The sequence below is a fragment of the Hemiscyllium ocellatum genome, chromosome 45, assembly GCF_020745735.1.
Source record: "Hemiscyllium ocellatum isolate sHemOce1 chromosome 45, sHemOce1.pat.X.cur, whole genome shotgun sequence".
Classification (NCBI taxonomy): domain Eukaryota; kingdom Metazoa; phylum Chordata; class Chondrichthyes; order Orectolobiformes; family Hemiscylliidae; genus Hemiscyllium; species Hemiscyllium ocellatum.
The window spans coordinates 31,491,833-31,519,347 of NC_083445.1; the positions used below are offsets into that span (position 1 = coordinate 31,491,833).

At 55.6% G+C, this 27,515-nt stretch overlaps 1 protein-coding gene across 5 annotated transcripts in view; it reads right to left on the reverse strand.

Annotated features, from left to right (window-relative positions):
• The window catches only part of LOC132835972 (volume-regulated anion channel subunit LRRC8D-like), a 44,549-nt gene extending 18,219 nt beyond the window's left edge, over positions 1–26,330 (reverse strand). For 2 of the 5 annotated variants that reach the window (XM_060855143.1, XM_060855142.1), the window contains exon 1: positions 25,953–26,330. Coding sequence is in view for 1 of the 5 variants with exons in the window: in XM_060855141.1 (XP_060711124.1) it covers positions 2,497–2,544 (48 nt within the window). In the remaining 4 variants the exon portion in view is untranslated. Of the gene's footprint in view, positions 1–2,496; positions 2,741–25,952 lie in introns of those variants that run through there. The other 3 variants (XM_060855145.1, XM_060855144.1, XM_060855141.1) reach the window with 2 other exon arrangements.
• Positions 26,331–27,515: the final 1,185 nt, after the last annotated feature.

The following is a 27,515-nucleotide window of genomic DNA, read 5'->3' on the forward strand; positions in this document are numbered from 1 at the left end:
GCGGGAAGTGGAGGAGATGCGGTGGAGGGCATCGTCGATCACGTCTGGGGGGAATCTGCGGTCCTTGAAGAAGGAGGCCATCTGGGCTGTGCGGTGTTGGAACTGGTCCTCCTGGGAGCAGATGCGGTGGAGACGAAGGAATTGGGAATATGGGATGGCGTTTTTACAGGGGGCAGGGTGGGAGGAGGTGTAGTCCAGGTAGCTGTGGGAGTCAGTCGGTTTATAGTAGATGTCTGTGTTGAGTCGGTCGCCGAGATAGAGATGAAACCCTCCAACCACAAGGAATGAACTCAGATTTCTCCAGCTTCCTCATTTCCCCTCCCCCCCACCTTGTCTCAGTCGATTCCCTTGAACTCAGCACCGCCCTCCTAACCTGCAATCTTCTTCCTGACCTCTCCGCCCCCACCCCACTCCGGCCTATCACCCTCACCTTGACCTCCTTCCACCTATCCCACCTCCATCGCCCCTCCCCCAAGTCCCTCCTCCCTACCTTTTATCTTAGCCTGCCTGGCACCCTCTCCACATTCCTGATGAAGGGCTTATGCCCAAAACGTCGAATCTCCTGTTCCTTGGATGCTGCCTGACCTGCTGTGCTTTTCCAGCAACACATTTTCAGCTCTGATCTCCAGCATCTGCAGACCTCATTTTCTCCAAAAAGACTTTGACTGTCCATCTGATCCAAGCAGGGACAATTACAACACAAAACTGACATTTGGATGGGTACATGGATAGGAAACGTTTGGAATAATATGGACCAATCGCGGGCAAGTTCAGTTCAGGAAACCGAGTTGGCATGGACAAGTTAGAACCAGAGGGTCTGTCTCTGTGTCTCTGTGTCTCTGTGTGTCCGTGTGTGTCCGTGTGGCTGTGATTGTGTGTGTCTGTCTGTCTCTCTGTCACTGTGTGAGTGTGTGTCTGTGTGACTGTTTGTGTGTGTCTCTGTGTGGCTGTGACTGTGTGTCTCTGTGACTCTGTGTCTGTTTGACTCTGTGTCTATGTGTGTCTGTGTCTATGTGTGTCTGTGACTGTGTGTCTGTGTGTCTCTTTGTCTCTGACTCTGTGTGTCTGTGTGTCTCTGACTCTGTGTGTCTCTGACTGTGTCTGTGTGTGTGTGTCTGTGTGTGTATGTGTCTGTGTGTGTGTCTCTGACTCTGCGTGTGTCTGTTTGTCTGTGTGTGTGTGTCTCTCTGTGTCTCTGACTGTGTGACTGTGTGTCTGTGTGACTGTCTGTGTGTGTCTCTGTGACTCTGTGTCTGTGTCTCTGACTCTGTGTGACTCTATGTGTCTGTGTGTCTCTGACTCTGTGTGACTCTGTGACTGTGTCTCTGTGTCTCTGACTCTGTGTCTGTGTATCTCTTTGTCTCTGACTCTGTGTCTCTGTCTCTGTGACTCTGTGACTCTCTGTCCGTGACTCTGTGTGTCCCTGTGTCCCCGTGTGTTGTATGTTGATAAACCTGACGGTAGATAAATCCCAGGACCTGATGGATTCCTCCCAATAGTTTGAAGGCGGCAGGAAGGAAACTGCTGGGTCTTGTACAAAGTGTTTGTATTCTCTCTCTCCCCAGGTGAGGTTCCTGGAGACCGAGAACCGTTTAAGAAGGGAAACAGGGCCAATCCAGGATATTAAAGGCTGCTGAGCCTTATATCAGTGGGAGGGAAGTTATTGCCGAAGATTGTGAGGGAGAGGATTTACTCACATTTGGAGAAGGATGTGCTGATCAGGGAGAGTCAGCATGACTTCATTCAGGGAGGACTTGTCTCTCAAACTGGACTGAGGTTTTTCAGAGGAAGTGACCAAGATAATTTTGGGGATAGAGAGCGGGGACGTTGTGGATTTGGACTTTACTGAGGCCAGGCAGCTGATGGTAGGCTGGGCCCGAAAATCTAACTCCATGGAATCCATGCTGACTTGGCAGGTTGGATATTTATTCTGGATTAGTGGTGCTAGAAGAGCACAGCAGGTCAGGCAGCATCCAAGGAGCAGGAGAGTCGGCGTTTCATCAGGATTGAGGTAGGGCTGTTTGGAGCACTGATGTCCAGAGGGATCTTGGGATCCATGACCATAGCTCCATGAAAATGACAGCACAGTGGATAAGATGGCCTACAGCGTGTTTGCCTCCAACAGTCAGGGCACTGAGTGTGAACCTTGGCAGGTCCTGCTGCAACTAAACAAAACTTTAGTCAGTCCATATTTGGAGTATTATGCGCAGTTCTGGTCACCACACTATAGGCAGGATGTGGGCGCTTTGGAGAGGGTGTGTAAGTGCATTACTGGGATAATACCTGGACAAGAGGATGTCAGCTATAAGGCCAGGTTAGACAAACTTAAATAGGACACTGAGGAGCAACCTGACAGATGGATATAAAGCTATGATGGGCATGGATGGGATAGACAGTCACAGTCTCTTTCCCAGGGTCAAAATTGTAAATATTAGGAGGGAAAGGTTTACAGTGAGATGAGAGAGGTAGGTTTTGTAAACAGAGGTTAGCAGGTACCTGGATTACTCTCCCAGTGAAGGGAGTAGACGCAGATATAACAATCATGTTGAAGTAGTAGTTTGGAGAATGTGAGGACTGCAGATGCTGGGTCTTTCTCTGAGAAGATTTTAACCAACTGCGAATCCTCTTGCAAGGATGTCGTCCTTGAAGAAGCTGTCTTCCTCCAAAGGGATCAGACCTGAAACGTAGATTCTCCTGCTCCTTGGATGCTGCCTGACCTGCTGCGCTTTTCCAGCAACACATTTTCAGCTCTGAGGTAGTTAGACAGACAATGGACAGGCAGAGTATAGGGGGATATGGACCATGTGAAGCAGATGGGATTACTTTCAAACAGCATCACATTTGACACAGTCATAGAGTCACAGATGTACAGCACGGAAACAGACCCTTCGGTCCAACCCGTCCATGCCGACCAGATATCCCAACCCAATCTAGTCCCACCTGCCAGCACCCGGCCCACATCCCTCCAAACCCTTCCTATTCATATACCCATCCAAATGCCTCTTAAATTGTACCAGCCTCCACCACTTCCTCTGGCAGCTCATTCCATACACGAACCACCTCTGCATGAAATCGTTGCCCCTTAAGTCTCTTTTATATCTTTCCCCTCTCACCCTAAACCTATGCCCTCTAGTTCTGGATTCCCCCACCCCAGGGAAAAGACTTTGCCTATTTACCCTATCCATGCCCCTCATGATTATATAAATCTCTATAAGGTCACCCCTCAGCCTCCGACGCTCCAGGGAAAACAGCCCCAGCCTGTTCAGCCTCTCCCTGTAGCTCAGACCCTCCAACCCTGGCAACATCCTTGTAAATCTTTTCTGAATCCTTTCAAGTTTCACAACATTCTTCCAAGTTCTGTTTGTGTGCTGTACTGTTTTGAATTAGCGGTGAGAGTCATTCCCAGCTCACTATACCGCAGCTACCATCGGCTCATGGTTTGGATGGTATTATTGATGTGATGAAGAGGACCCCAGCGTAAAACGGTCCCGTGACAGAGACGCTGGTTCAATGGCTGCTGACTGTCTAACGTCGGGCACTTTCAGATTGAAGGTAAATGGGGGAAATATTTACAGGTTACAAACTAAAACACCAGTAGGAACGTTTACAAATCAGATTCAGAACTAAATAAAGTGGCAATACAAGGCCCAGGCACTCCCAGGTCACCAGGAGACCGTGAGGACAGCAGGTGCTGGAGGTCAGAGTGGAGAGTGTGGTGCTGGAAAAGCACAGCAGGTCAGGCAGCATCCGAGGAGCAGGAGAATCGACGTTTCGGGCAGGAGCCCTTTAGTCCAGCTCACTGACACATCGCAGCATTCAAAGCTCAGAATCTAGCTCTTTGGCTCTGAGCCTGAGCTCATCCAACAACCAACACGTGCTGCAGATGTGGTCCCTATGAACCTGAACGGGATCCTCCCAGACCCATTCCCCTCCCCTGTTATCCTACCTATACCCATGGCCAATCCACCCTACCCTGCACATCCCGGAACACTATGGGACAATTTCCCATGGCCAGTTCCCCCTAACCTGCACACCATTGGACTATGGGAGGGAACAGGAGCACCCGGAGGAATCCCACGCAGACACGGGGAGAACGTGCAACCTCCACACAGTCAGGTACATTAATGTTCTGGATGAATGAAGGAATTGGGAGCATTGTTGCTAATTTCACAGATGACACAAGCTAGGTGGAGGGACAGGTAATGTTGAATAAGAAACTGGGAGATTGCAGAAGGTCTTGGATGGGCTGGGAGAGTGAGCAATGAAACGACAGATGGACTGCAATGTGGGAAAATTATGAGCTAATGTTTAGGGTAGCTCAGGTTGGGGTTTAGGGTGTAGGTTTGTAGCTCAGGTTGGGGTTTAGGGTGTGGGTGTGTAGCTCAGGTTGGGGTTTAGGGTGTGGGTGTGTAGCTCAGGTTGGGGTTTAGGGTGTGGGTGTGTAGCTCAGGTTGGGGTTTAGGGTGTAGGTGTGTAGCTCAGGTTGGGGTTTAGGGTGTGGGTGTGTAGCTCAGGTTGGGGTTTAGGGTGTGGGTGTGTAGCTCAGGTTGGGGTTTACGGTGTAGGTGTGTAGCTCAGGTTGGGGTTTAGGGTGTAGGTGTGTAGCTCAGGTTGGGGTTTAGGGTGTAGGTTTGTAGCTCAGGTTGGGGTTTAGGGTGTAGGTGTGTAGATCAGGTTGGGGTTTAGGGTGTGGGTGTGTAGCTCAGGTTGGGGTTTAGGGTGTGGGTGTGTAGCTCAGGTTGGGGTTTAGGGTGTAGGTGTGCAGCTCAGGTTGGGGTTTAGGGTGTAGGTGTGTAGCTCAGGTTGGGGTTTAGGGTGTGGGTGTGTAGCTCAGGTTGGGGTTTAGGGTGTGGGTGTGTAGCTCAGGTTGGGGTTTACGGTGTAGGTGTGTAGCTCAGGTTGGGGTTTAGGGTGTAGGTGTGTAGCTCAGGTTGGGGTTTAGGGTGTAGGTTTGTAGCTCAGGTTGGGGTTTAGGGTGTAGGTGTGTAGCTCAGGTTGGGGTTTAGGGTGTAGGTTTGTAGCTCAGGTTGAGGTTTAGGGTGTGGGTGTGTAGCTCAGGTTGGGGTTTAGGGTGTAGGTTTGTAGCTCAGGTTGGGGTTTAGGGTGTGGGTGTGTAGCTCAGGTTGGGGTTTAGGGTGTAGGTGTGCAGCTCAGGTTGGGGTTTAGGGTGTAGGTGTGTAGCTCAGGTTGGGGTTTAGGGTGTGGGTGAGTAGCTCAGGTTGGGGTTTAGGGTGTAGGTGTGTAGCTCAGGTTGGGGTTTAGGGTGTAGGTTTGTAGCTCAGGTTGAGGTTTAGGGTGTGGGTGTGTAGCTCAGGTTGGGGTTTAGGGTGTGGGTGTGTAGCTCAGGTTGGGGTTTAGGGTGTAGGTTTGTAGCTCAGGTTGGGGTTTAGGGTGTGGGTGTGTAGCTCAGGTTGGGGTTTAGGGTGTAGGTGTGTAGCTCAGGTTGGGGTTTAGGGTGTAGGTTTGTAGCTCAGGTTGGGGTTTAGGGTTTGGGTGTGTAGCTCAGGTTGGGGTTTAGGGTGTAGGTTTGTAGCTCAGGTTGGGGTTTAGGGTGTAGGTTTGTAGCTCAGGTTGAGGTTTAGGGTGTGGGTGTGTAGCTCAGGTTGTGGTTTAGGGTGTGGGTGTGTAGCTCAGGTTGGGGTTTAGGGTGTAGGTTTGTAGCTCAGGTTGGGTTTTAGGGGGTAGGTTTGTAGCTCAGGTTGGGGTTTAGGGTGTAGGTTTGTAGCTCAGGTTGAGGTTTAGGGTGTGGGTGTGTAGCTCAGGTTGGGGTTTAGGGTGTGGGTGTGTAGCTCAGGTTGGGGTTTACGGTGTAGGTGTGTAGCTCAGGTTGGGGTTTAGGGTGTAGGTGTGTAGCTCAGGTTGGGGTTTAGGGTGTAGGTTTGTAGCTCAGGTTGGGGTTTAGGGTGTAGGTGTGTAGCTCAGGTTGGGGTTTAGGGTGTAGGTTTGTAGCTCAGGTTGAGGTTTAGGGTGTGGGTGTGTAGCTCAGGTTGGGGTTTAGGGTGTAGGTTTGTAGCTCAGGTTGGGGTTTAGGGTGTGGGTGTGTAGCTCAGGTTGGGGTTTAGGGTGTAGGTGTGCAGCTCAGGTTGGGGTTTAGGGTGTAGGTGTGTAGCTCAGGTTGGGGTTTAGGGTGTGGGTGTGTAGCTCAGGTTGGGGTTTAGGGTGTAGGTGTGTAGCTCAGGTTGGGGTTTAGGGTGTAGGTTTGTAGCTCAGGTTGAGGTTTAGGGTGTGGGTGTGTAGCTCAGGTTGGGGTTTAGGGTGTGGGTGTGTAGCTCAGGTTGGGGTTTAGGGTGTAGGTTTGTAGCTCAGGTTGGGGTTTAGGGTGTGGGTGTGTAGCTCAGGTTGGGGTTTAGGGTGTAGGTGTGTAGCTCAGGTTGGGGTTTAGGGTGTAGGTTTGTAGCTCAGGTTGGGGTTTAGGGTTTGGGTGTGTAGCTCAGGTTGGGGTTTAGGGTGTAGGTTTGTAGCTCAGGTTGGGGTTTAGGGTGTAGGTTTGTAGCTCAGGTTGAGGTTTAGGGTGTGGGTGTGTAGCTCAGGTTGTGGTTTAGGGTGTGGGTGTGTAGCTCAGGTTGGGGTTTAGGGTGTAGGTTTGTAGCTCAGGTTGGGGTTTAGGGTGTAGGTTTGTAGCTCAGGTTGAGGTTTAGGGAGTAGGTTTGTAGCTCAGGTTGGGGTTTAGGGAGTAGGTGTGTAGCTCAGGTTGGGGTTTAGGGTGTGGGTTTGTAGCTCAGGTTGGGGTTTAGGCTGTAGGTGTGTAGCTCAGGTTGGGGTTTAGGGTGTAGGTGTGTAGCTCAGGTTGGGGTTTAGGGTGTGGGTGTGTAGCTCAGGTTGGGGTTTAGGGTGTGGGTGTGTAGCTCAGGTTGGGGTTTAGGGTGTAGGTGTGTAGCTCAGGTTGAGGTTTAGGGTGTAGGTGTGTAGCTCAGGTTGGGGTTTAGGGTGTGGGTTTGTAGCTCAGGTTGGGGTTTAGGGTGTAGGTGTGTAGCTCAGGTTGAGGTTTAGGGTGTGGGTGTGTAGCTCAGGTTGTGGTTTAGGGTGTGGGTTTGTAGCTCAGGTTGGGGTTTAGGGTGTGGGTGTGTAGCTCAGGTTGGGGTTTAGGGTGTAGGTGTGTAGCTCAGGTTGAGGTTTAGGGTGTGGGTGTGTAGCTCAGGTTGTGGTTTAGGGTGTAGGTGTGTAGCTCAGGTTGGGGTTTAGGGTGTAGGTTTGTAGCTCAGGTTGGGGTTTAGGGTGTAGGTGTGTAGCTCAGGTTGAGGTTTAGGGTGTGGGTGTGTAGCTCAGGTTGTGGTTTAGGGTGTAGGTGTGTAGCTCAGGTTGAGGTTTAGTGGGTAGGTGTGTAGCTCAGGTTGGGGTTTAGGGTGTAGGTTTGTAGCTCAGGTTGGGGTTTAGGGTGTGGGTGTGTAGCTCAGGTTGGGGTTTAGGGTGTAGGTGTGTAGCTCAGGTTGGGGTTTAGGGTGTAGGTTTGTAGCTCAGGTTGAGGTTTAGTGGGTAGGTGTGTAGCTCAGGTTGGGGTTTAGGGTGTAGGTTTGTAGCTCAGGTTGGGGTTTAGGGTGTAGGTGTGTAGCTCAGGTTGATGTTTAGGGTGTAGGTGTGTAGCTCAGGTTGGGGTTTAGGGTGTAGGTGTGTAGCTCAGGTTGGGGTTTAGGGTGTGGGTTTGTAGCTCAGGTTGGGGTTTAGGGTGTAGGTGTGTAGCTCAGGTTGGGGTTTAGGGTGTGGGTTTGTAGCTCAGGTTGGGGTTTAGGGTGTAGGTGTGTAGCTCAGGTTGAGGTTTAGGGTGTGGGTGTGTAGCTCAGGTTGTGGTTTAGGGTGTAGGTGTGTAGCTCAGGTTGAGGTTTAGGGTGTAGGTGTGTAGCTCAGGTTGGGGTTTAGGGTGTAGGTTTGTAGCTCAGGTTGGGGTTTAGGGTGTAGGTGTGTAGCTCAGGTTGGGGTTTAGGGTGTGGGTGTGTAGCTCAGGTTGGGGTTTAGGGTGTGGGTTTGTAGCTCAGGTTGGGGTTTAGGGTGTGGGTGTGTAGCTCAGGTTGGGGTTTAGGGTGTAGGTGTGTAGCTCAGGTTGGGGTTTAGGGTGTAGGTTTGTAGCTCAGTTTGGGGTTTAGGGTGTAGGTGTGTAGCTCAGGTTGGGGTTTAGGGTGTGGGTGTGTAGCTCAGGTTGGGGTTTAGGGTGTGGGTTTGTAGCTCAGGTTGGGGTTTAGGGTGTAGGTGTGTAGCTCAGGTTGGGGTTTAGGGTGTAGGTTTGTAGCTCAGGTTGGGGTTTAGGGTGTGGGTGTGTAGCTCAGTTTGGGGTTAGGGTGTAGGTTTGTAGCTCAGGTTGGGGTTTAGGGTGTGGGTCTGTAGCTCAGGTTGGGGTTTAGGGTGTAGGTTTGTAGCTCAGGTTGGGGTTTAGGGAGTAGGTTTGTAGCTCAGGTTGGGGTTTAGGGTGTAGGTTTGTAGCTCAGGTTGGGGTTTAGGGTGTGGGTCTGTAGCTCAGGTTGGGGTTTAGGGTGTAGGTTTGTAGCTCAGGTTGGGGTTTAGGGAGTAGGTGTGTAGCTCAGGTTGGGGTTTAGGGTGTAGGTGTGTAGCTCAGGTTGGGGTTTAGGGTGTAGGTTTGTAGCTCAGGTTGGGGTTTAGGGTGTGGGTGTGTAGCTCAGGTTGGGGTTTAGGGAGTAGGTTTGTAGCTCAGGTTGGGGTTTAGGGTGTAGGTTTGTAGCTCAGGTTGGGGTTTAGGGGGTAGGTGTGTAGCTCAGGTTGGGGTTTAGGGTGTAGGTTTGTAGCTCAGGTTGGGGTTTAGGGTGTAGGTGTGTAGCTCAGGTTGGGGTTTAGGGTGTAGGTTTGTAGCTCAGGTTGGGGTTTAGGGTGTAGGTGTGTAGCTCAGGTTGGGGTTTTGGGAGTAGGTTTGTAGCTCAGGTTGGGGTTTAGGGTGTAGGTTTGTAGCTCAGGTTGGGGTTTAGGGGGTAGGTGTGTAGCTCAGGTTGGGGTTTAGGGTGTAGGTTTGTAGCTCAGGTTGGGGTTTAGGGTGTGGGTGTGTAGCTCAGGTTGGGGTTTAGGGTGTGGGTCTGTAGCTCAGGTTGGGGTTTAGGGTGTGGGTGTGTAGCTCAGGTTGGGGTTTAGGGTGTAGGTTTGTAGCTCAGGTTGGGGTTTAGGGTGTGGGTGTGTAGCTCAGGTTGGGGTTTAGGGTGTAGGTTTGTAGCTCAGGTTGGGGTTTAGGGTGTAGGTTTGTAGCTCAGGTTGGGGTTTAGGGTGTAGGTTTGTAGCTCAGGTTGGGGTTTAGGGTGTGGGTGTGTAGCTCAGGTTGGGGTTTAGGGTGTAGGTTTGTAGCTCAGGTTGGGGTTTAGGGTGTAGGTTTGTAGCTCAGGTTGGGGTTTAGGGAGTAGGTGTGTAGCTCAGGTTGAGGTTTTGGGTGTAGGTGTGTAGCTCAGGTTGGGGTTTAGGATGTAGGTTTGCTCGCTGAGCTGTAGGTTTGATATCCAGACGTTTTATTACCTGGCTAGGTAACATCATCAGTGGCGACCTCCAAGTGAAGCGAAGCTGTTGTCTCCTGCTTTCTATTTATATCTTTCTCCTGGATGGGGCTCCTGGGGTTTGTGGTGATGTCATTTCCTGTTTGTTTTCTGAGGGGTTGAGAGATGGCATCTAGATCTATGTGTTTATTTATGGCGTTGTGGTTGGAGTGCCAGGCCTCGAGGAATTCTCTGGCATGTCTTTGCTTAGCCTGTTGCAGGGTAGATGTGCTGTCCTAGTCGAAATGGTGGTTTTTTTCCTCCATGTGTAGGGCTACGAGGGAGAGATGGTTGTGTCTTTTTGTGGCTAGCTGGTGTTCATGTATCCTTTCTACATGTTTGTCCTACGTAGTGTTTGTGGCAGTCCTTGCATGGAATTTTGTAGACCATGTTGGTTTTGTCCATGGGTTGTACTGGGTCTTTTACATTTGTTAGTTTTTGTTTGAGAGTGTTGGTGGGTTTGTATGCTACTAGGATTCGGAGGGGTCGTAGTAGTCTGGCTGTCATTTCTGAAACTTCTTTGATGTATGGTAAGGTGGTTAAGGTTTCTGGTGTGTCTGGTCTGCTTGTCGTGGTTTGTTCTTGAGGAATCTGCGGACTGTATTTTTTGAGTATCCGTCCTTCTTGAATACAGCGTATAGGTAGTTCTCCTCTGTTTTCTGAAGTCCGTCTGTGCTGCAGTGTGAGGTGGCTCATTGGAATAGTGTTCTGATACAGCTTCATTTGTGTGTGTTGGGATGGTTGCTGGTGTAGTTAAGTATTTGGTCAGTGTTTGTCGGTTTTCTGTATACGTAGGTTTGGAGTTCTCCGTTGCCCGTTCTTTCGACTGTGACATCCAGGAATGCGAGTTTGTTGTCGGTTTCTTCATCCTTGGTGAACTTTATGCCTGTGAGGGTGTTGTTGATGATGTTAAATGTCTTGTTTCATTTTGTGATGACAAAGGTGTCATCTACATAGCGGACCCAGATTTTTGGTTTGATGGTTGGTAGGGCTGTTTGTTCTAGTCTTTGCATTACCGCTTCTGCTATGAATCCTGATAGCGGAGATCCCATGGGTGTGCCATTGGTTTGTTTGTAGATTATGTTGTTGAAGGTGAAGTGGGTGGTGAGGCACGGGTCCACTAGCTTCATGGTGTTTCCGTTGGTAATGTGATTGATGGTGGTTGGGGTGTGTGTGATGGTCTGTTCTAAAAGTGTGGTCAGTATTTCCTTTGCCTGGTCGATGTTGATGGAGGTGAACAGTGCTTAGACTTAGACTTAGACTTACAGTGTGGAAACAGGCCCTTCGGCCCAACAAGTCCACACCGACCCGCCGAAGCGCAACCCACCCATACCCCTACCCCTACATTTACCCCTTACCTAACACTATGGGCAATTTAGCTCGGCCAATTCACCTGACCCGCACATCTTTGTGACCGTGGGAGGAAACCGGAGCACCCGGAGGAAACCCACGCAGACACGGGGAGAACGTGCAAACTCCACACAGTCAGTCGCCTGAGTCGGGAATTGAACCCGGGTCTACAGGCGCTGTGAGGCAGCAGTGCTAACCACTGTGCCACCGTGCCGCCCGTGCTGTTACGTCGAATGAGATCATTGCTGCGTCTTCCTCTATTTTGGTGTTTTTGATGATTTTTAGGAATTCCTGGGTGGAGTGGATGGAGTGCTGTGACTCTGCTACTAGGTATTTCAGTCTTGTGTGTAGTTCCTTAGCCAGTCTGTAAGTTGGTGTTCCAGGGAGTGAGACTATGGGTCTGAGGGGGGCTCTTGGTTCATGGATTTTTGGTAGTCCGTACAATCGTGGGGTATTGGTCCCGTTGGGTTTCATTTTGTGGAATTCTGTCTTGTTTAATTGTCCGGAATTGTGTAATGTTTTTAGGAGATATGGAATTTTGTTTCCTAGTTGTGGGGTCGGGTCTAGCCCCACCTGTTGGTAGGTGTTGGTGTCTGTGAGTAGTGCATTGGCTTTCTCGATGTAGTCCCTTCTGTTCAGGATGACTGTGGGCCGACCTTTGTCTGCAGGTAATATAACCATGTTTCTGTCTTTTTTTGAGGTTTTCCACGGCTTTCCTTTCTTGTGTGGTCAGTTTGCTTCCTTCCCTCTTTCGGCTTTCAACTCATCAAAAAACGAACAGGAAATGACATCACCACAAACCCCAGGAACCCCATCCAGGAGAACGATATAAATAGAGAGCAGGAGACAACAGCTTCGCTTCACTTGGAGGTCCCCACTGATGATGTTACCTAGCCAGGTAATGAAACGTCTGGATATCAAACCTACAGCTCAGCGAGCAAACCTACACGCTAAACCTCAACCTGAGCTACACACCCACACCCTAAACCCCAACCTGAGCTACAAACCTACACCCTAAACCACAACCTGAGCTACACACCCACACCCTAAACCACAACCTGAGCTACACACCCACACCCTAAACCCCAACCTGAGCTACAAACCTACACCCTAAACCACAACCTGAGCTACACACCCACACCCTAAACCACAACCTGAGCTACACACCCACACCCTAAATCTCAACCTGAGCTACACACCCACACCCTAAACCACAACCTGAGCTACACACCCACACCCTAAACCTCAACCTGAGCTACACACCCACACCCTAAACCACAACCTGAGCTACACACCCACACCCTAAACCCCAACCTGAGCTACAAACCTACACCCTAAACCCCAACCTGAGCTACACACCCACACCCTAAACCCCAACCTGAGCTACAAACCTACACCCTAAACCCCAACCTGAGCTACACACCTACACCCTAAACCCCAACCTGAGCTACAAACCTACACCCTAAACCCCAACCTGAGCTACAAACCTACACACTAAACCCCAACCTGAGCTACAAACCTACACCCTAAACCCCAACCTGAGCTACAAACCTACATCCTAAACCCCAACCTGAGCTACAAACCTTGTATGAGGTTATGTACTTTGGTCAGGAGGATAGAAGCATTTCTGCTCCTATACCATATAGTCATGGAGTCATAGAGCCATACAGAACAGAAATAGACCCTTTGGTCCAAATCATCCCAGCTAGCACCCAGCCCATATCCCTCCAAACCCCTCCTATTCATATACCAATCCAAATGCCTCTTAAATGTTGGAATTGTACCAGTCTCCACCACTTCCTCTGGCAACTCATTCCATACACGCACCACCCTCTGTGTGAAAAAAATCTTATGGTCACTCATGAGGGAACATCCTCACTTTGGACTTTATGATGGGGAGGGGGGGAAGGTCATTGATGAAGCAGCTGAAGGTGGTTGGGGGCGAGGACACTACCCTGAGGGACTCCTGCAGAGATGTCCTGGAGATGAGCTGACTGACATTGTCCGTGTGGGATGACTCTGGGAGTGTGGCTGTCAGACTGTTGCCTGTGAGTGAGTTCTCCCAGTGTTGGATTGGTCAGTAGATGTCAGGGTGGAGAGGTTTGTTGGACTGTCAGAGCGGTTTTGTGCAGTTGTTGTGTCTGATGCCCTGTGTTGGTGTCGGGTGGTTGTTTAGATTGAGTGGCTGTAGTTCCTGTGGGAGTGGAATCACCCACAGATCTGACCGACGTTTGTAAACCAGATGGGGATTTTATTTAAACAATTGTCAGTGGGTTCACGGTGATCATTATGCTCCTGTTTCCAGAGATTTTAGTGAATTGATATCTGCCCGTGGTGGGATAGGAACCCAGGGTCTCCAGAACACTAACGCCCAGTTTCTTGTTTAACAGGTCTAGTGACAATCCCACTGAGGGTCATGTGAGGGTGTAACTGTGTGCGCAGGCAGTGGGGGTTGGGGCGGGGGAGAGGGGGGTCGGGGGAGAACTGGATGGCCTGGAATTTGTTCTCAGAGACCACCTGAAGACGTAAGGATTGGGGCAGACCCTGAGGGGAGTGGGTGTTGGAGCAGGTCATACACCAGTTTGATGATCAGGGGAGTGGGGACCACACAGCCCCTCTTTCTCCTCAGTCATTGAGCCACCTCCAACTCAGGCTGTCTGTCTGACCATCACCAGAATGTCAAAAGAAAACAATACATCACAGGAACAGGTCCTTCAGTCCATCAAGACTATCCCAACACCTGACTGCTTTCTACAAACCCTTCTCCACGGTTGGTATCCCTCTATTCCCTGGCTTTCTGTTATTCTATTAAGATGATCCTTTAATGTTTCTCTTATATCTGTCTCCACCAGTTCCCCTGGCAGCACGTTCCAGGGACTCCCCGCCCTCTGTGGAAAAAACCTGCCTCACACGTTTCGTTTAACCTTTCCCCCTTTAACCTGAAACCTATGTCCCTGAGTAATTGACGTTTCTACCCTGGGGAAAAAAGATTCCCACACTATCCGTTCTCCCCATGCCTCCCAGAATATTGTAAACCTCGAACGGGATAATTATTTTTCACCAGCTCTTAAGATTTAATTAACAATGTATTACCACATAAATAAGCCAAATTGTCAAATATATAGAGAAGGTGAACCTGAGAATACCAAGTCATGGTCTCCTCCTGCTCACCATATCCACAGCTCAAATGTTCCGGCTTATACAATTACTGACATGCAAGTTTCAGTGAAGGTCTTTCTGTAAATATTTATAACCCTGTGGAAATGTTTAGAGTTTGGGAGTGAGATCAGCTGGTTATCTCTGCACCTTGTTCAGGGTCTGAGTGGTGATGTTCCATGTGATAACCCTGTGGTTCAGTCAGGGTGAGGCTTGGGCCTAGCTGAGTTACCAGGCAACACACATCCTTGGGGACGGAAGTCAGGCCGGCCCAGCAGCCAGACACCCATCTGTTGCCGAGACACCGGTCCATGCTGGGACATAAATGGACCATATTGGGGGCGCGTGGGGGAAGGGTGAGGGGGTTGTTGGGAAGACAAGCCAGGAGATATTCCCATTGTTGCTCGGAATAATGGCTGGTCGGTCAGTCCGCAAAGTGGACGGAGGAGAACACTGAGATTCAGGGGCTGAATAAGCTCCAGGGACAAGGAATGGCAGTGAAATACATATCACAGTGTGACCAGGCCCCGATGGGAGATCGTCTGCAACATCATCACCACGGCATCCTCCACCATCTCCCACCCAATCTCCGCCTCCCCCAACACGTCATACAACCCCCCGGGGTAAATGAGAGGTAGTTAGGGGAGTCTGGACCCCTACCCAGACCAGGGGGTTTCCAACATTTCCCAGTGCCCTCGGCGAAAGACGATGGAGGGGCAGGGTAGGGGGTGATGGAGGGTCTGGGGGGTGTGTGAACAGACAGCACTGTGCTGTGTCTGGGTGTAGGGTCAGGGTCAGGGTGGGGGGGGTGATGGAGGGGCTGGGGTGTGTGTGTGTACAGACAGCACTGTGCTGTGTCTGGGTGTAGGGTCAGGGTCAGGGTGGGGGGTGATGGAGGGTCTGGAGTGTGTGTGTGTTTACAGACAGCACTGTGCTGTGTCTGGGTGCAGGGTCAGGGTCAGGGTGGGGGGTGATGGAGGGTCTGGGGGGTGTGTGTGTTTACAGACAGCACTGTGCTGTGTCTGGGTGCAGGGTCAGGGTCAGGGTGGGGGGTGATGGAGGGTCTGGGGGGTGTGTGAACAGACAGCACTGTGCTGTGTCTGGGTGCAGTGTCAGGGTCAGGGTGGGGGGTGATGGAGGGTCTGGGGGGTGTGTGTGTACAGACAGCACAGTGCTGTGTCTGGGTGTAGGGTCAGGGTCAGGGTGGGGGTGATGGAGGGGCTGGGGTGTGTGTGTACAGACAGCACTGTGCTGTGTCTGGGTGAAGGGTCAGGGTCAGGGTGGGGGGTGATGGAGGGCCTGGGGGGTGTGTGTGTACAGACAGCACTGTGCTGTGTCTGGGTGTAGGGTCAGGGTCAGGGTGGGGGGGGTGATGGAGGGGCTGGGGTGTGTGTGTGTACAGACAGCACTGTGCTGTGTCTGGGTGTAGGGTCAGGGTCAGGGTGGGGGGTGATGGAGGGTCTGGGGTGTGTGTGTGTACAGACAGCACTGTGCTGTGTCTGGGTGCAGGGTCAGGGTCAGGGTGGGGGGTGATGGAGGGTGTGGGGGGTGTGTGTGTACAGACAGCACTGTGCTGTGTCTGGGTGCAGGGTCAGGGTCAGGGTGGGGGGTGATGGAGGGTGTGGGGGGTGTGTGTGTACAGACAGCACTGTGCTGTGTCTGGGTGCAGGGTCAGGGTCAGGGTGGGGGTGATGGAGGGTCTGGGGTATGTGTGTACAGACAGCACTGTGCTGTGTCTGGGTGTAGGGTCAGGGTCAGGGTGGGGGGTGATGGAGGGTCTGGGGAGTGTGTGTACACACAGCACTGTGCTGTGTCTGGGTGCAGGGTCAGGGTGGGGGGTGATGGAGGGTCTGGGGGGTGTGTGTGTACAGACAGCACTGTGCTGTGTCTGGGTGTAGGGTCAGGGTCAGGGTGGGGGTTGATGGAGGGTCTGGGGGGGGGTGTGTGTACAGACAGCACTGTGCTGTGTCTGGGTGCAGGGTCAGGGTCAGGGTGGGGGGTGAGGGAGGGTCTGGGGGGTGTGTGTACAGACAGCACTGTGCTGTGTCTGGGTGTAGGGTCAGGGTCAGGGTGGGGGGTGATGGAGGGTGTGGGGGGTCTGTGAACAGACAGCACTGTGCAGTGTCTGGGTGTAGGGTCAGGGTCAGGGTCAGGGTGGGGGGTGAGGGAGGGTCTGGGGGGTGTGTGTACAGACAGCACTGTGCTGTGTCTGGGTGTAGGGTCAGGGTCAGGGTGGGGGGTGATGGAGGGTCTGGGGGTGTGTGTGTGTACAGACAGCACTGTGCAATGTCTGGGTGCAGGGTCAGGGTCAGGGTGGGGGGAGGATGGAGGGTCTGGGGGTGTGTGTGCACAGACAGCACTGTGCTGTGTCTGGGTGTAGGGTCAGGGTCAGGGTTGGGGGTGTGATGGAGGGTCTGGGTGGGGTGTGTTTACAAACAGCACTGTGCTGTGCCTGGGTGCAGGGTCAGGGTCAGGGTGGGGGTGATGGAGGGTCGGGGGCTGTGTGTACAGACAGCACTGTGCTGTGTCTGGGTGTAGGGTCAGGGTCACGGTCAGGGTGGGGGTGATGGAGGGTCTGGGGGGTGTGTGTACAGACAGCACTGTGCTGTGTCTGGGTGTAGGGTCAGGGTCAGGGTAGAGGGTGATGGAGGGTCTGGGGGGTGTGTGTACAGATAGCACTGTGCTGTGTCTGGGTGTAGGGTCTGGGTGTGGGGTGATGGAGGGTCTGAGGGGTGTGTGTACAGACAGCACTGTGCTGTGTCTGGGTGCAGGGTCAGGGTCAGGGTGGGGGTGATGGAGGGTCTGGGGGTGTGTGTGTGTGAACAGACAGCACTGTGCTGTGTCTGGGTGTAGGGTCAGGATCAGGGTAGGGGGTGATGGAGGGTCTGGGGGGTGTGTGTACAGATAGCACTGTGCTGTGTCTGGGTGCAGGGTCAGGGTCAGGGTGGGGGGTGATGGAGGGTCTGGGGGGTGTGTGTGTACAGGCAGCACTGTGCTGTGTCTGGGTGTAGGGTGCAGGGTCAGGGTTGGGGTGATGGAGGGTCTGGGGGGTGTGTGTACAGCCAGCACTGTGCTGTGTCTGGGTGTAGGGTCAGGGTCAGGGTGGGGGGTGATGTAGGGTCTGGGGTTTGTGTACAGACAGCACTGTGCTGTGTCTGGGTGCAGGGTCAGGGTCTGGGTGGGGGATGATGGAGGGTCTGGGGGGTGTGTGTGTACAGACAGCACTGTGCTGTGTCTGGGTGTCGGGTCAGGGTCAGGGTGGGGGTGATGGAGGGGCTGGGGGTGTGTGTGTACAGACAGCACAGTGCTGTGTCTGGGTGCAGGGTCAGGGTCAGGGTGGGGGGTGATGGAGGGTCTGGGGGTGTGTGTGTGTACAGACAGCACTGTGCTGTGTCTGGGTGCAGGGTCAGGGTCAGGGTGGGGGGTGATGGTGGGTCTGGGGGGTGTGTGTGTACAGACAGCACTGTGCTGTGTCTGGGTGCAGGGTCAGGGTCAGGGTGTGGGGTGATGGAGGGTCTGGGGGTGTGTGTGTACAGACAGCACTGTGCTGTGTCTGGGTGTAGGGTCAGGGTCAGGGTGGGGGGTGATGGAGGGTGTGGGGTGTGTGTACAGCCAGCACTGTGCTGTGTCTGGGTGTAGGGTCAGGGTCAGGGTGGGGGGTGATGGAGGGTCTGGGGTGTGTGTACAGACAGCACTGTGCTGTGTCTGGGTGCAGGGTCAGGGTCAGGGTGGGGGGTGATGGGGGGTGTGGGGGGTGTGTGTGTACAGACAGCACTGTGCTGTGTCTGGGTGTCGGGTCAGGGTCAGCGTGGGGGTGATGGTGGGGCTGGGGGTGTGTGTGTACAGACAGCACTGTGCTGTGTCTGGGTGTAGGGTCTGGATGTGGGGTGATGGAGGGTCTGGGGGGTGTGTGTACAGACAGCACTGTGCTGTGTCTGGGTGCAGGGTCAGGGTCAGGCTGTGGGGTGATGGAGGGTCTGGGGTGTGTGTGTACAGACAGCACTGTGCTGTGTCTGGGTGTAGGGTCAGGGTCAGGGTGGGGGGTGATGGAGGGTCTGGGGGGTGTGTGTACAGACAGCACTGTGCTGCGTCTGGGTGCAGGGTCAGGGTCAGGGTGGTGGGTGATGGAGGGTCTGGGGGGTGTGTGTACAGACAGCACTGTGCTGTGTCTGGGTGTAGGGTCAGGGTCAGGGTGGTGGGTGATGGAGGGTGTGGGGGGTGTGTGTGTACAGACAGCACTGTGCTGTGTCTGGGTGCAGGGTCAGGGTCAGGGTGTGGGGTGATGGAGGGTCTGGGGGGTGTCTGTGAACAGACAGCACTGTGCTGTGTCTGGGTGTAGGGTCAGGGTCAGGGTGGGGGGTGATGGAGGGTCTGGGGGGTGTGTGTTTACAGCCAGCACTCTGCTGCGTCTGGGTGTAGGGTCAGGGTCAGGGTGGGGGGTGATGGAGGGTCTTGGGGTGTGTGTGTACAGATTGCACTGTGCTGTGTCTGGGTGTAGGGTCAGGGTCAGGGTGGGGGGTGATGGAGGGTGTGGGGGGTGTGTGTGTACAGACAGCACTGTGCTGTGTCTGGGTGTCGGGTCAGGGTCAGGGTGGGGGTGATGGAGGGGCTGGGGGTGTGTGTGTACAGACAGCACAGTGCTGTGTCTGGGTGTAGGGTCTGGGTGTGGGGTGATGGAGGGTCTAGGGGGTGTGTGTACAGACAGCACTGTGCTGTGTCTGGGTGCAGGGTCAGGGTCAGGCTGTGGGGTGATGGAGGGTCTGGGGTGTGTGTGTACAGACAGCACTGTGCTGTGTCTGGGTGTAGGGTCAGGGTCAGGGTGGGGGGTGATGGAGGGTCTGGGGGGTGTGTGTACAGACAGCACTGTGCTGCGTCTGGGTGCAGGGTCAGGGTCAGGGTGGGGGGTGATGGAGGGTCTGGGGGGTGTGTGTACAGACAGCACTGTGCTGTGTCTGGGTGTAGGGTCAGGGTCAGGGTGGGGGGTGATGGAGGGTCTGGGGGGCGTCTGTGAACAGACAGCACTGTGCTGTGTCTGGGTGTAGTGTCAGGGTCAGGGTGGGGGGTGATGGAGGGTCTGGGGGGTGTGTGTTTACAGCCAGCACTGTGCTGCGTCTGGGTGTAGGGTCAGGGTCAGGGTGGGGGGTGATGGAGGGTCTTGGGGGGTGTGTGTACAGATTGCACTGTGCTGTGTCTGGGTGTAGGGTCAGGGCCAGGGTGGGGGGTGATGGAGGGTCTGGGGGGTGTGTGTACAGACAGCACTGTGCTGTATCTGGGTGTAGGGTCGGGGTCAGGGTGGGGGTGATGGAGGGTCTGGGGGGTGTGTGTACAGACAGCACTGTGCTGTGTCTGGGTGCAGGGTCAGGGTCAGGGTGGGGGTTATCGAGGGTGTGGGGGGTGTGTGTGAACAGACATCACTGTGCTGTGTCTGGGTGCAGGGTCAGGGTCAATGTGGGGGGTGATGGAGGGTCTGGGGGGTGTGTGTACAGACAGCACTGTGCTGTGTCTGGGGGCAGGGTCAGGGTCAGGGTTGGGGTGATGGAGGGTCTGAGGGGTGTGTGTGTACAGACAGCACTGTGCTGTGTCTGGGTGCAGGGTCAGGGTCAGGGTGGGGGTGATGGAGGGGCTGGGGGTGTGTGTGTACAGACAGCACTGTGCTGTGTCTGGGTGCAGGGTCAGGGTCAGGGTCGGGGTGATGGAGGGTCTGGGGGTGTGTGTGTGTACAGACAGCACTGTGCTGTGTCTGGGTGTAGGGTCAGGGTCAGGGTGGGGGTGATGGAGGGTCTGGGGGTGTGTGTGTGTACAGACAGCACTGTGCTGTGTCTGGGTGTAGGGTCAGGGTCAGGATGGGGGGTGATGGTGGGTCTGGGGGGTGTGTGTACAGACAGCACTGTGCTGTGTCTGGGTGCAGGGTCAGGGTCAGGGTGGGGGGTGATGGAGGGTCTGGGGGTGTGTGAACAGGCAGCACTGTGCTGCGTCTGGGTGCAGGGTCAGGGTCAGGGTGGGGGTTGATGGAGGGTCTGGGGGTGTGTGTGTGTACAGACAGCACTGTGCTGTGTCTGGGTGTAGGGTCAGGGTCAGGGTGGGGGGTGATGGAGGGGCTGGGGGGTGTGTACAGACAGCACAGTGCTGTGTCTGAGTGCAGGTCAGGGTCAGGGTGTGGGGTGATGGAGGGTCTGGGGGTGTGTGTGTGTATAGACAGCACTGTGCTGTGTCTGGGTGCAGTGTCAGGGTCAGGGCGGGGGGTGATGGAGGGTCTGGGGGTGTGTGTGTGTACAGACAGCACTGTGCTGTGTCTGGGTGTAGGGTCAGGGTCAGGGTGGGGGGTGATGGAGGGTCTGGGGGTGTGTGTGTGTACAGACAGCACTGTGCAATGTCTGGGTGCAGGGTCAGGGTCAGGGTGGGGGGTGATGGAGGGTGTGGGGGGGGTGTGTGTACAGACAGCACTGTGCTGTGTCTGGGTGTAGGGTCAGGGTCAGGGTGGGGGGTGATGGAGGGTCTGGGGGTGTGTGTGTGTACAGACAGCACTGTGCAATGTCTGGGTGCAGGGTCAGGGTCAGGGTGGGGGGTGATGGAGGGTGTGGGGGGGTGTGTGTGTACAGACAGCACTGTGCTGTGTCTGGGGGCAGGGGCAGGGTCAGGGTGGGGGGTGATGGAGGGTCTGGGGTGTGTGTACAGACAGCACTGTGCTGTGTCTGGGTGCAGGGTCAGGGTCAGGGTGGGGGTGATGGTGGGGCTGGGGGTGTGTGTGTACAGACAGCACTGTGCTGTGTCTGGGTGTAGGGTCTGGGTGTGGGGTGATGGAGGGTCTGGGGGGTGTGTTTACAGACAGCACTGTGCTGTGTCTGGGTGCAGGGTCAGGGTCAGGCTGTGGGGTGATGGAGGGTCTGGGGTGTGTGTGTACAGACAGCACTGTGCTGTGTCTGGGTGTAGGGTCAGGGTCAGGGTGGGGGGTGATGGAGGGTCTGGGGGGTGTGTGTACAGACAGCACTGTGCTGCGTCTGGGTGCAGGGTCAGGGTCAGGGTGGGGGGTGATGGAGGGTCTGGGGGGTGTGTGTACAGACAGCACTGTGCTGTGTCTGGGTGCAGGGTCAGGGTCAGGGTGGGGGGTGATGGAGGGTCTGGGGGGTGTCTGTGAAGAGACAGCACTGTGCTGTGTCTGGGTGCAGGGTCAGGGTCAGGGTGGGGCGTGATGGAGGGTCTGGGGGGTGTCTGTGAACAGACAGCACTGTGCTGTGTCTGGGTGTAGGGTCAGGGTCAGGGTGGGGGGTGATGGAGGGTCTGGGGGGTGTGTGTTTACAGCCAGCACTGTGCTGCGTCTGGGTGTAGGGTCAGGGTCAGGGTGGGGGGTGATGGAGGGTCTGGGGGGTGTGTGTGTACAGACAGCACTGTGCTGTGTCTGGGTGTAGGGTCAGGGTCAGGGTGGGGGGTGATGGAGGGTGTGGGGGGTGTGTGTGTACAGACAGCACTGTGCTGTGTCTGGGTGTCGGGTCAGGGTCAGGGTGGGGGTGATGGAGGGGCTGGGGGAGTGTGTGTACAGACAGCACTGTGCTGTGTCTGGGTGTCGGGTCAGGGTCAGGGTGGGGGTGATGGTGGGGCTGGGGGTGTGTGTGTACAGACAGCACAGTGCTGTGTCTGGGTGTAGGGTCTGGGTGTGGGGTGATGGAGGGTCTGGGGGGTGTGTGTACAGACAGCACTGTGCTGTGTCTGGGTGCAGGGTCAGGGTCAGGCTGTGGGGTGATGGAGGGTCTGGGGTGTGTGTGTACAGACAGCACTGTGCTGTGTCTGGGTGTAGGGTCAGGGTCAGGGTGGGGGGTGATGGAGGGTCTGGGGGGTGTGTGTACAAACAGCACTGTGCTGCGTCTGGGTGCAGGGTCAGGGTCAGGGTGGGGGTTGATGGAGGGTCTGGGTGTGTGTGTGTGTACAGACAGCACTGTGCTGTGTCTGGGTGTAGGGTCAGGGTCAGGGTGGGGGGTGATGGAGGGTCTGGGGGTGTGTGTGTGTACAGACAGCACTGTGCTGTGTCTGGGTGTAGGGTCAGGGTCAGGGTGGGGGGTGATGGAGGGTCTGGGGGTGTGTGTGTGTACAGACAGCACTGTGCAATGTCTGGGTGCAGGGTCAGGGTCAGGGTGGGGGGTGATGGAGGGTGTGGGGGGTGTGTGTGTACAGACAGCACTGTGCTGTGTCTGGGTGTAGGGTCAGGGTCAGGGTGGGGGGTGATGGAGGGTCTGTGGGTGTGTGTGTGTACAGACAGCACTGTGCAATGTCTGGGTGCAGGGTCAGGGTCAGGGTGGGGGGTGATGGAGGGTGTGGGGGGTGTGTGTGTACAGACAGCACTGTGCTGTGTCTGGGGGCAGGGGCAGGGTCAGGGTGGGGGGTGATGGAGGGTCTGGGGTGTGTGTACAGACAGCACTGTGCTGTGTCTGGGTGCAGGGTCAGGGTCAGGGTGGGGCGTGATGGAGGGTGTGGGGGGTGTGTGTGTACAGACAGCACTGTGCTGTATCTGGGTGTCGGGTCAGGGTCAGGGTGGGGGTGATGGTGGGGCTGGGGGTGTGTGTGTACAGACAGCACTGTGCTGTGTCTGGGTGTAGGGTCTGGGTGTGGGGTGATGGAGGGTCTGGGGGGTGTGTTTACAGACAGCACTGTGCTGTGTCTGGGTGCAGGGTCAGGGTCAGGCTGTGGGATGATGGAGGGTCTGGGGTGTGTGTGTACAGACAGCACTGTGCTGTGTCTGGGTGTAGGGTCAGGGTCAGGGTGGGGGGTGATGGAGGGCCTGGGGGGTGTGTGTACAGACAGCACTGTGCTGCGTCTGGGTGCAGGGTCAGGGTCAGGGTGGTGGGTGATGGAGGGTCTGGGGGGTGTGTGTACAGACAGCACTGTGCTGTGTCTGGGTGCAGGGTCAGGGTAAGGGTGGGGGGTGATGGAGGGTCTGGGGGGTGTCTGTGAAGAGACAGCACTGTGCTGTGTCTGGGTGCAGGGTCAGGGTCAGGGTGGGGCGTGATGGAGGGTCTGGGGGGTGTCTGTGAACAGACAGCACTGTGCTGTGTCTGGGTGTAGGGTCAGGGTCAGGGTGGGGGGTGATGGAGGGTCTGGGGGGTGTGTGTTTACAGCCAGCACTGTGCTGCGTCTGGGTGTAGGGTCAGGGTCAGGGTGGGGGGTGATGGAGGGTCTGGGGGGTGTGTGTGTACAGACAGCACTGTGCTGTGTCTGGGTGTAGGGTCAGGGTCAGGGTGGGGGGTGATGGAGGGTGTGGGGGGTGTGTGTGTACAGACAGCACTGTGCTGTGTCTGGGTGTCGGGTCAGGGTCAGGGTGGGGGTGATGGAGGGGCTGGGGGAGTGTGTGTACAGACAGCACTGTGCTGTGTCTGGGTGTCGGGTCAGGGTCAGGGTGGGGGTGATGGTGGGGCTGGGGGTGTGTGTGTACAGACAGCACAGTGCTGTGTCTGGGTGTAGGGTCTGGGTGTGGGGTGATGGAGGGTCTGGGGTGTGTGTGTGTACAGACAGCACTGTGCTGTGTCTGGGTGCAGGGTCAGGGTCAGGCTGTGGGGTGATGGAGGGTCTGGGGTGTGTGTGTACAGACAGCACTGTGCTGTGTCTGGGTGTAGGGTCAGGGTCAGGGTGGGGGGTGATGGAGGGTCTGGGGGGTGTGTGTACAAACAGCACTGTGCTGCGTCTGGGTGCAGGGTCAGGGTCAGGGTGGTGGGTGATGGAGTGTCTGGGGGGTGTCTGTGAACAGACAGCACTGTGCTGTGTCTGGGTGTAGGGTCAGGGTCAGGGTGGGGGTTGATGGAGGGTCTTGGGGGTGTGTGTACAGATTGCACTGTGCTGTGTCTGGGTGTAGGGTCAGGGCCAGGGTGGGGGGTGATGGAGGGTCTGGGGGGTGTGTGTACAGACAGCACTGTGCTGTGTCTGGGGGCAGGGTCAGGGTCAGGGTTGGGGTGATGGAGGGTCTGAGGGGTGTGTGTACAGACAGCACTGTGCTGTGTCTGGGTGCAGGGTCAGGGTCAGGGTCGGGGTGATGGAGGGTCTGGGGGTGTGTGTGTGTACAGACAGCACTGTGCTGTGTCTGGGTGTAGGGTCAGGGTCAGGGTGGGGGGTGATGGTGGGTCTGGGGGGTGTGTGTACAGACAGCACTGTGCTGTGTCTGGGTGCAGGGTCAGGGTCAGGGTGGGGGTGATGGAGGGTCTGGGGGTGTGTGTGTGTACAGACAGCACTGTGCTGTGTCTGGGTGTAGGGTCAGGGTCAGGATGGGGGGTGATGGTGGGTCTGGGGGGTGTGTGTACAGACAGCACTGTGCTGCGTCTGAGTGCAGGGTCAGGGTCAGGGTGTGGGGTGATGGAGGGTCTGGGGGTGTGTGTGTGTACAGACAGCACTGTGCTGTGTCTGGGTGCAGTGTCAGGGTCAGGGTGGGGGGTGATGGAGGGTCTGGGGGTGTGTGTGTACAGACAGCACTGTGCTGTGTCTGGGTGTAGGGTCAGGGTCAGGGTGGGGGGTGATGGAGGGTCTGGGGGTGTGTGTGTGTACAGACAGCACTGTGCTGTGTCTGGGTGTAGGGTCAGGGTCAGGGTGGGGGGTGATGGAGGGTCTGGGGTGTGTGTGTGTACTGACAGCACTGTGCTGTGTCTGGGTTATAGGGTCAGGGTCAGGGTGGGGGTGATGGAGGGTCTGGGGTGTGTGTGTGTACAGACAGCACTGTGCTGTGTCTGGGTTACAGGGTCAGGGTCAGGGTGGGGGTGATGGAGGGTCTGGGGTGTGTGTGTGTACAGACAGCACTGTGCTGTGTCTGGGTTACAGGGTCAGGGCCAGGGTGGGGGTGATGGAGGGTCTGGGGTGTGTGTGTGTACAGACAGCACTGTGCTGTGTCTGGGTGTCGGGTCAGGGTCAGGGTGGGGGGTGATGGAGGGTCTGGGGTGTGTGTGTGTACAGACAGCACTGTGCTGTGTCTGGGTGTCGGGTCAGGGTCAGGGTGGGGGTGATGGAGGGTCTGGGGTGTGTGTGTGTACAGACAGCACTGTGCTGTGTCTGGGTGTCGGGTCAGGGTCAGGGTGGGGGGTGATGGAGGGTCTGGGGTGTGTGTGTGTACAGACAGCACTGTGCTGTGTCTGGGTTATAGGGTCAGGGTCAGGGTGGGGGTGATGGAGGGTCTGGGGTGTGTGTGTGTACAGACAGCACTGTGCTGTGTCTGGGTGTCGGGTCAGGGTCAGGGTGGGGGGTGATGGTGGGTCTCGGGGGTGTGTGTACAGACAGCACTGTGCTGTGTCTGGGTGTCGGGTCAGGGTCAGGGTGGGGGGTGATGGAGGGTCTCGGGGGTGTGTGTGTGTACAGACAGCACTGTGCTGTGTCTGGGTGTAGGGTCAGGGTCAGGGTGGGGGTGATGGTGGGTCTCGTGGGTGTGTGTACAGACAGCACTGTGCTGTGTCTGGGTGTAGGGTCAGGGTCAGGGTGGGGGGTGATGGTGGGTCTCGGGGGTGTGTGTACAGACAGCACTGTGCTGTGTCTGGGTGTCGGGTCAGGGTCAGGGTGGGGGGTGATGGAGGGTCTCGGGGGTGTGTGTACAGACAGCACTGTGCTGTGTCTGGGTGTAGGGTCAGGGTCAGGGTGGGGGTGATGGTGGGTCTCGTGGGTGTGTGTACAGACAGCACTGTGCTGTGTCTGGGTGTCGGGTCAGGGTCAGGGTGGGGGGTGATGGTGGGTCTCGTGGGTGTGTGTACAGACAGCACTGTGCTGTGTCTGGGTGTCGGGTCAGGGTCAGGGTGGGGGGTGATGGAGGGTCTGGGGTGTGTGTGTGTACAGACAGCACTGTGCTGTGTCTGGGTGTCGGGTCAGGGTCAGGGTGGGGGGTGATGGTGGGTCTCGGGGGTGTGTGTACAGACAGCACTGTGCTGTATCTGGGTGCAGGGTGGCGATGAACACTGACTGTCCTCTCGCGAGCTCTCAGTTGGTGTGTGTGAGATCCACTTCCCCTGTCAGAGGATGAACAGCTGTACTTACTGTGAACAGGCGGTGTCACTAACGGAGGACTTCCCAGCGACACAGGCCTTAGCGATCGCTCCCTGTCACTCACAAAGTACTCTGGAGAGCCCTCCGTCTGCTCTCGGGTCTTGGTCTAACCTTCCATCTCTCCTCCGCCCACCCCCACTGTCGCTCCTTCCTTGTTTCCTCCAATGTTGCTGCCTTTTCTTCTGCCTTTCTCTCCTTCCACCTCTCATTCGTCTCTCCTCCCCCACCCTGCCCTCCCTGCCCTTCCCTGTACACTCTCTCTCTCTTTCCTTCCCCCACTGCCAGCTGCTTCCCTCTCTCTCTCTCTCTCTCACTTTGCCTCTCTCTCTCTCTCTCTCTCTCTCTCCCTCTTCCCCCCCCTCCCCCCTACCCCGGCCTTCTCTCTAAAGTTAGCCGGCAAACTCCATTTTGTTCTTTGAGCTCTCTCTGATAGTCCCTCCTGCTCTCAGCTCTCCAGCTGCCACGTGATCCCTGTTCTTTGTGGCCAGTTGCTATAGCGACCGTAGTTTGCCTCTTAGTAGTTTGGCCGAACTCTCACAGGACGGCCGTGTCTTGTCCCGGAACCCCTCCCTGCTCCTTCACCTGGAGAGGGAGGGGAAGGGGTCAGGAGAGGGAGAGGTGTGTGGGGTACAGACGGGTCAAACAGAGGGGAAAGACGCGAGGGACGGCCAGAGGCAAGGAGGTACAGGGAAGGAGGGAGGGGAGGATAGAGGGAGGGAGGGAGGGGGCCGCTGTGTCGGCTGGTCGGACTGACCACAGAGGAGCACCGAGTGGCGTGTGCGGAGACACTGGTCAGCACAATGTGAGCGTTAATGCAGGATGCAATAGGATCCACACAACAGAGGAGTATCCAACAATAAGACCGTACTGAGATAGCAGCTGAAAATGTGTTGCTGGAAAAGCACAGCAGGTCAGGCAGCATCCGAGGAGCAGGAAATTCGACGTTTCGGGCACAAGCCCTTCATCAGGAATGATCAGGAAGGGCTTGTACCCGAAACGTCGATTCTCCTGCTCCTTGGATGCTGCCTGACCTGCTGCGCTTTTCCAGCATCACATTTTCAGCTCTGATCTCCAGCATCTGCAGACCTCACTTTCTCCCCGTACTGAGATAGGAGCAGGCTCAGGCCGTTCGGCCCTTTGAGTCTGCTCCTCCATTCGATGAGTGATGTGCTTCCCATTCTCTGCCTTCACCTCCCCCCCCCCAACAATAACCCTTTGTCCCTTTAACAATCTCAAACCTGTCCATTTCGGTCTTAAACCCACTCTATGACCTGCCCTCCGTAACCCTCTGCGGTCGTTACTTCCACAGATTCCTCACCCTCGGGCTGAAGAAATTCCCCCTCATCTCGGATGTAAAGAGTCGCCCCTTCGCCCTGAGGCTGTGCCGTCGGGTTCCCAGTATCTCCCGCCCGTGGCAACATCTTCCCCATGTCCCCTCTATCCAGGCCTCTCAGTAAAGTTTCAGTTAGACTCTTCCCCCCCCCTCCCATCGTTCCAAACTCCATCGAGTCCAGACCAAGAGTCCCCAGTCACTCCTCATGTGACACGTCCTTT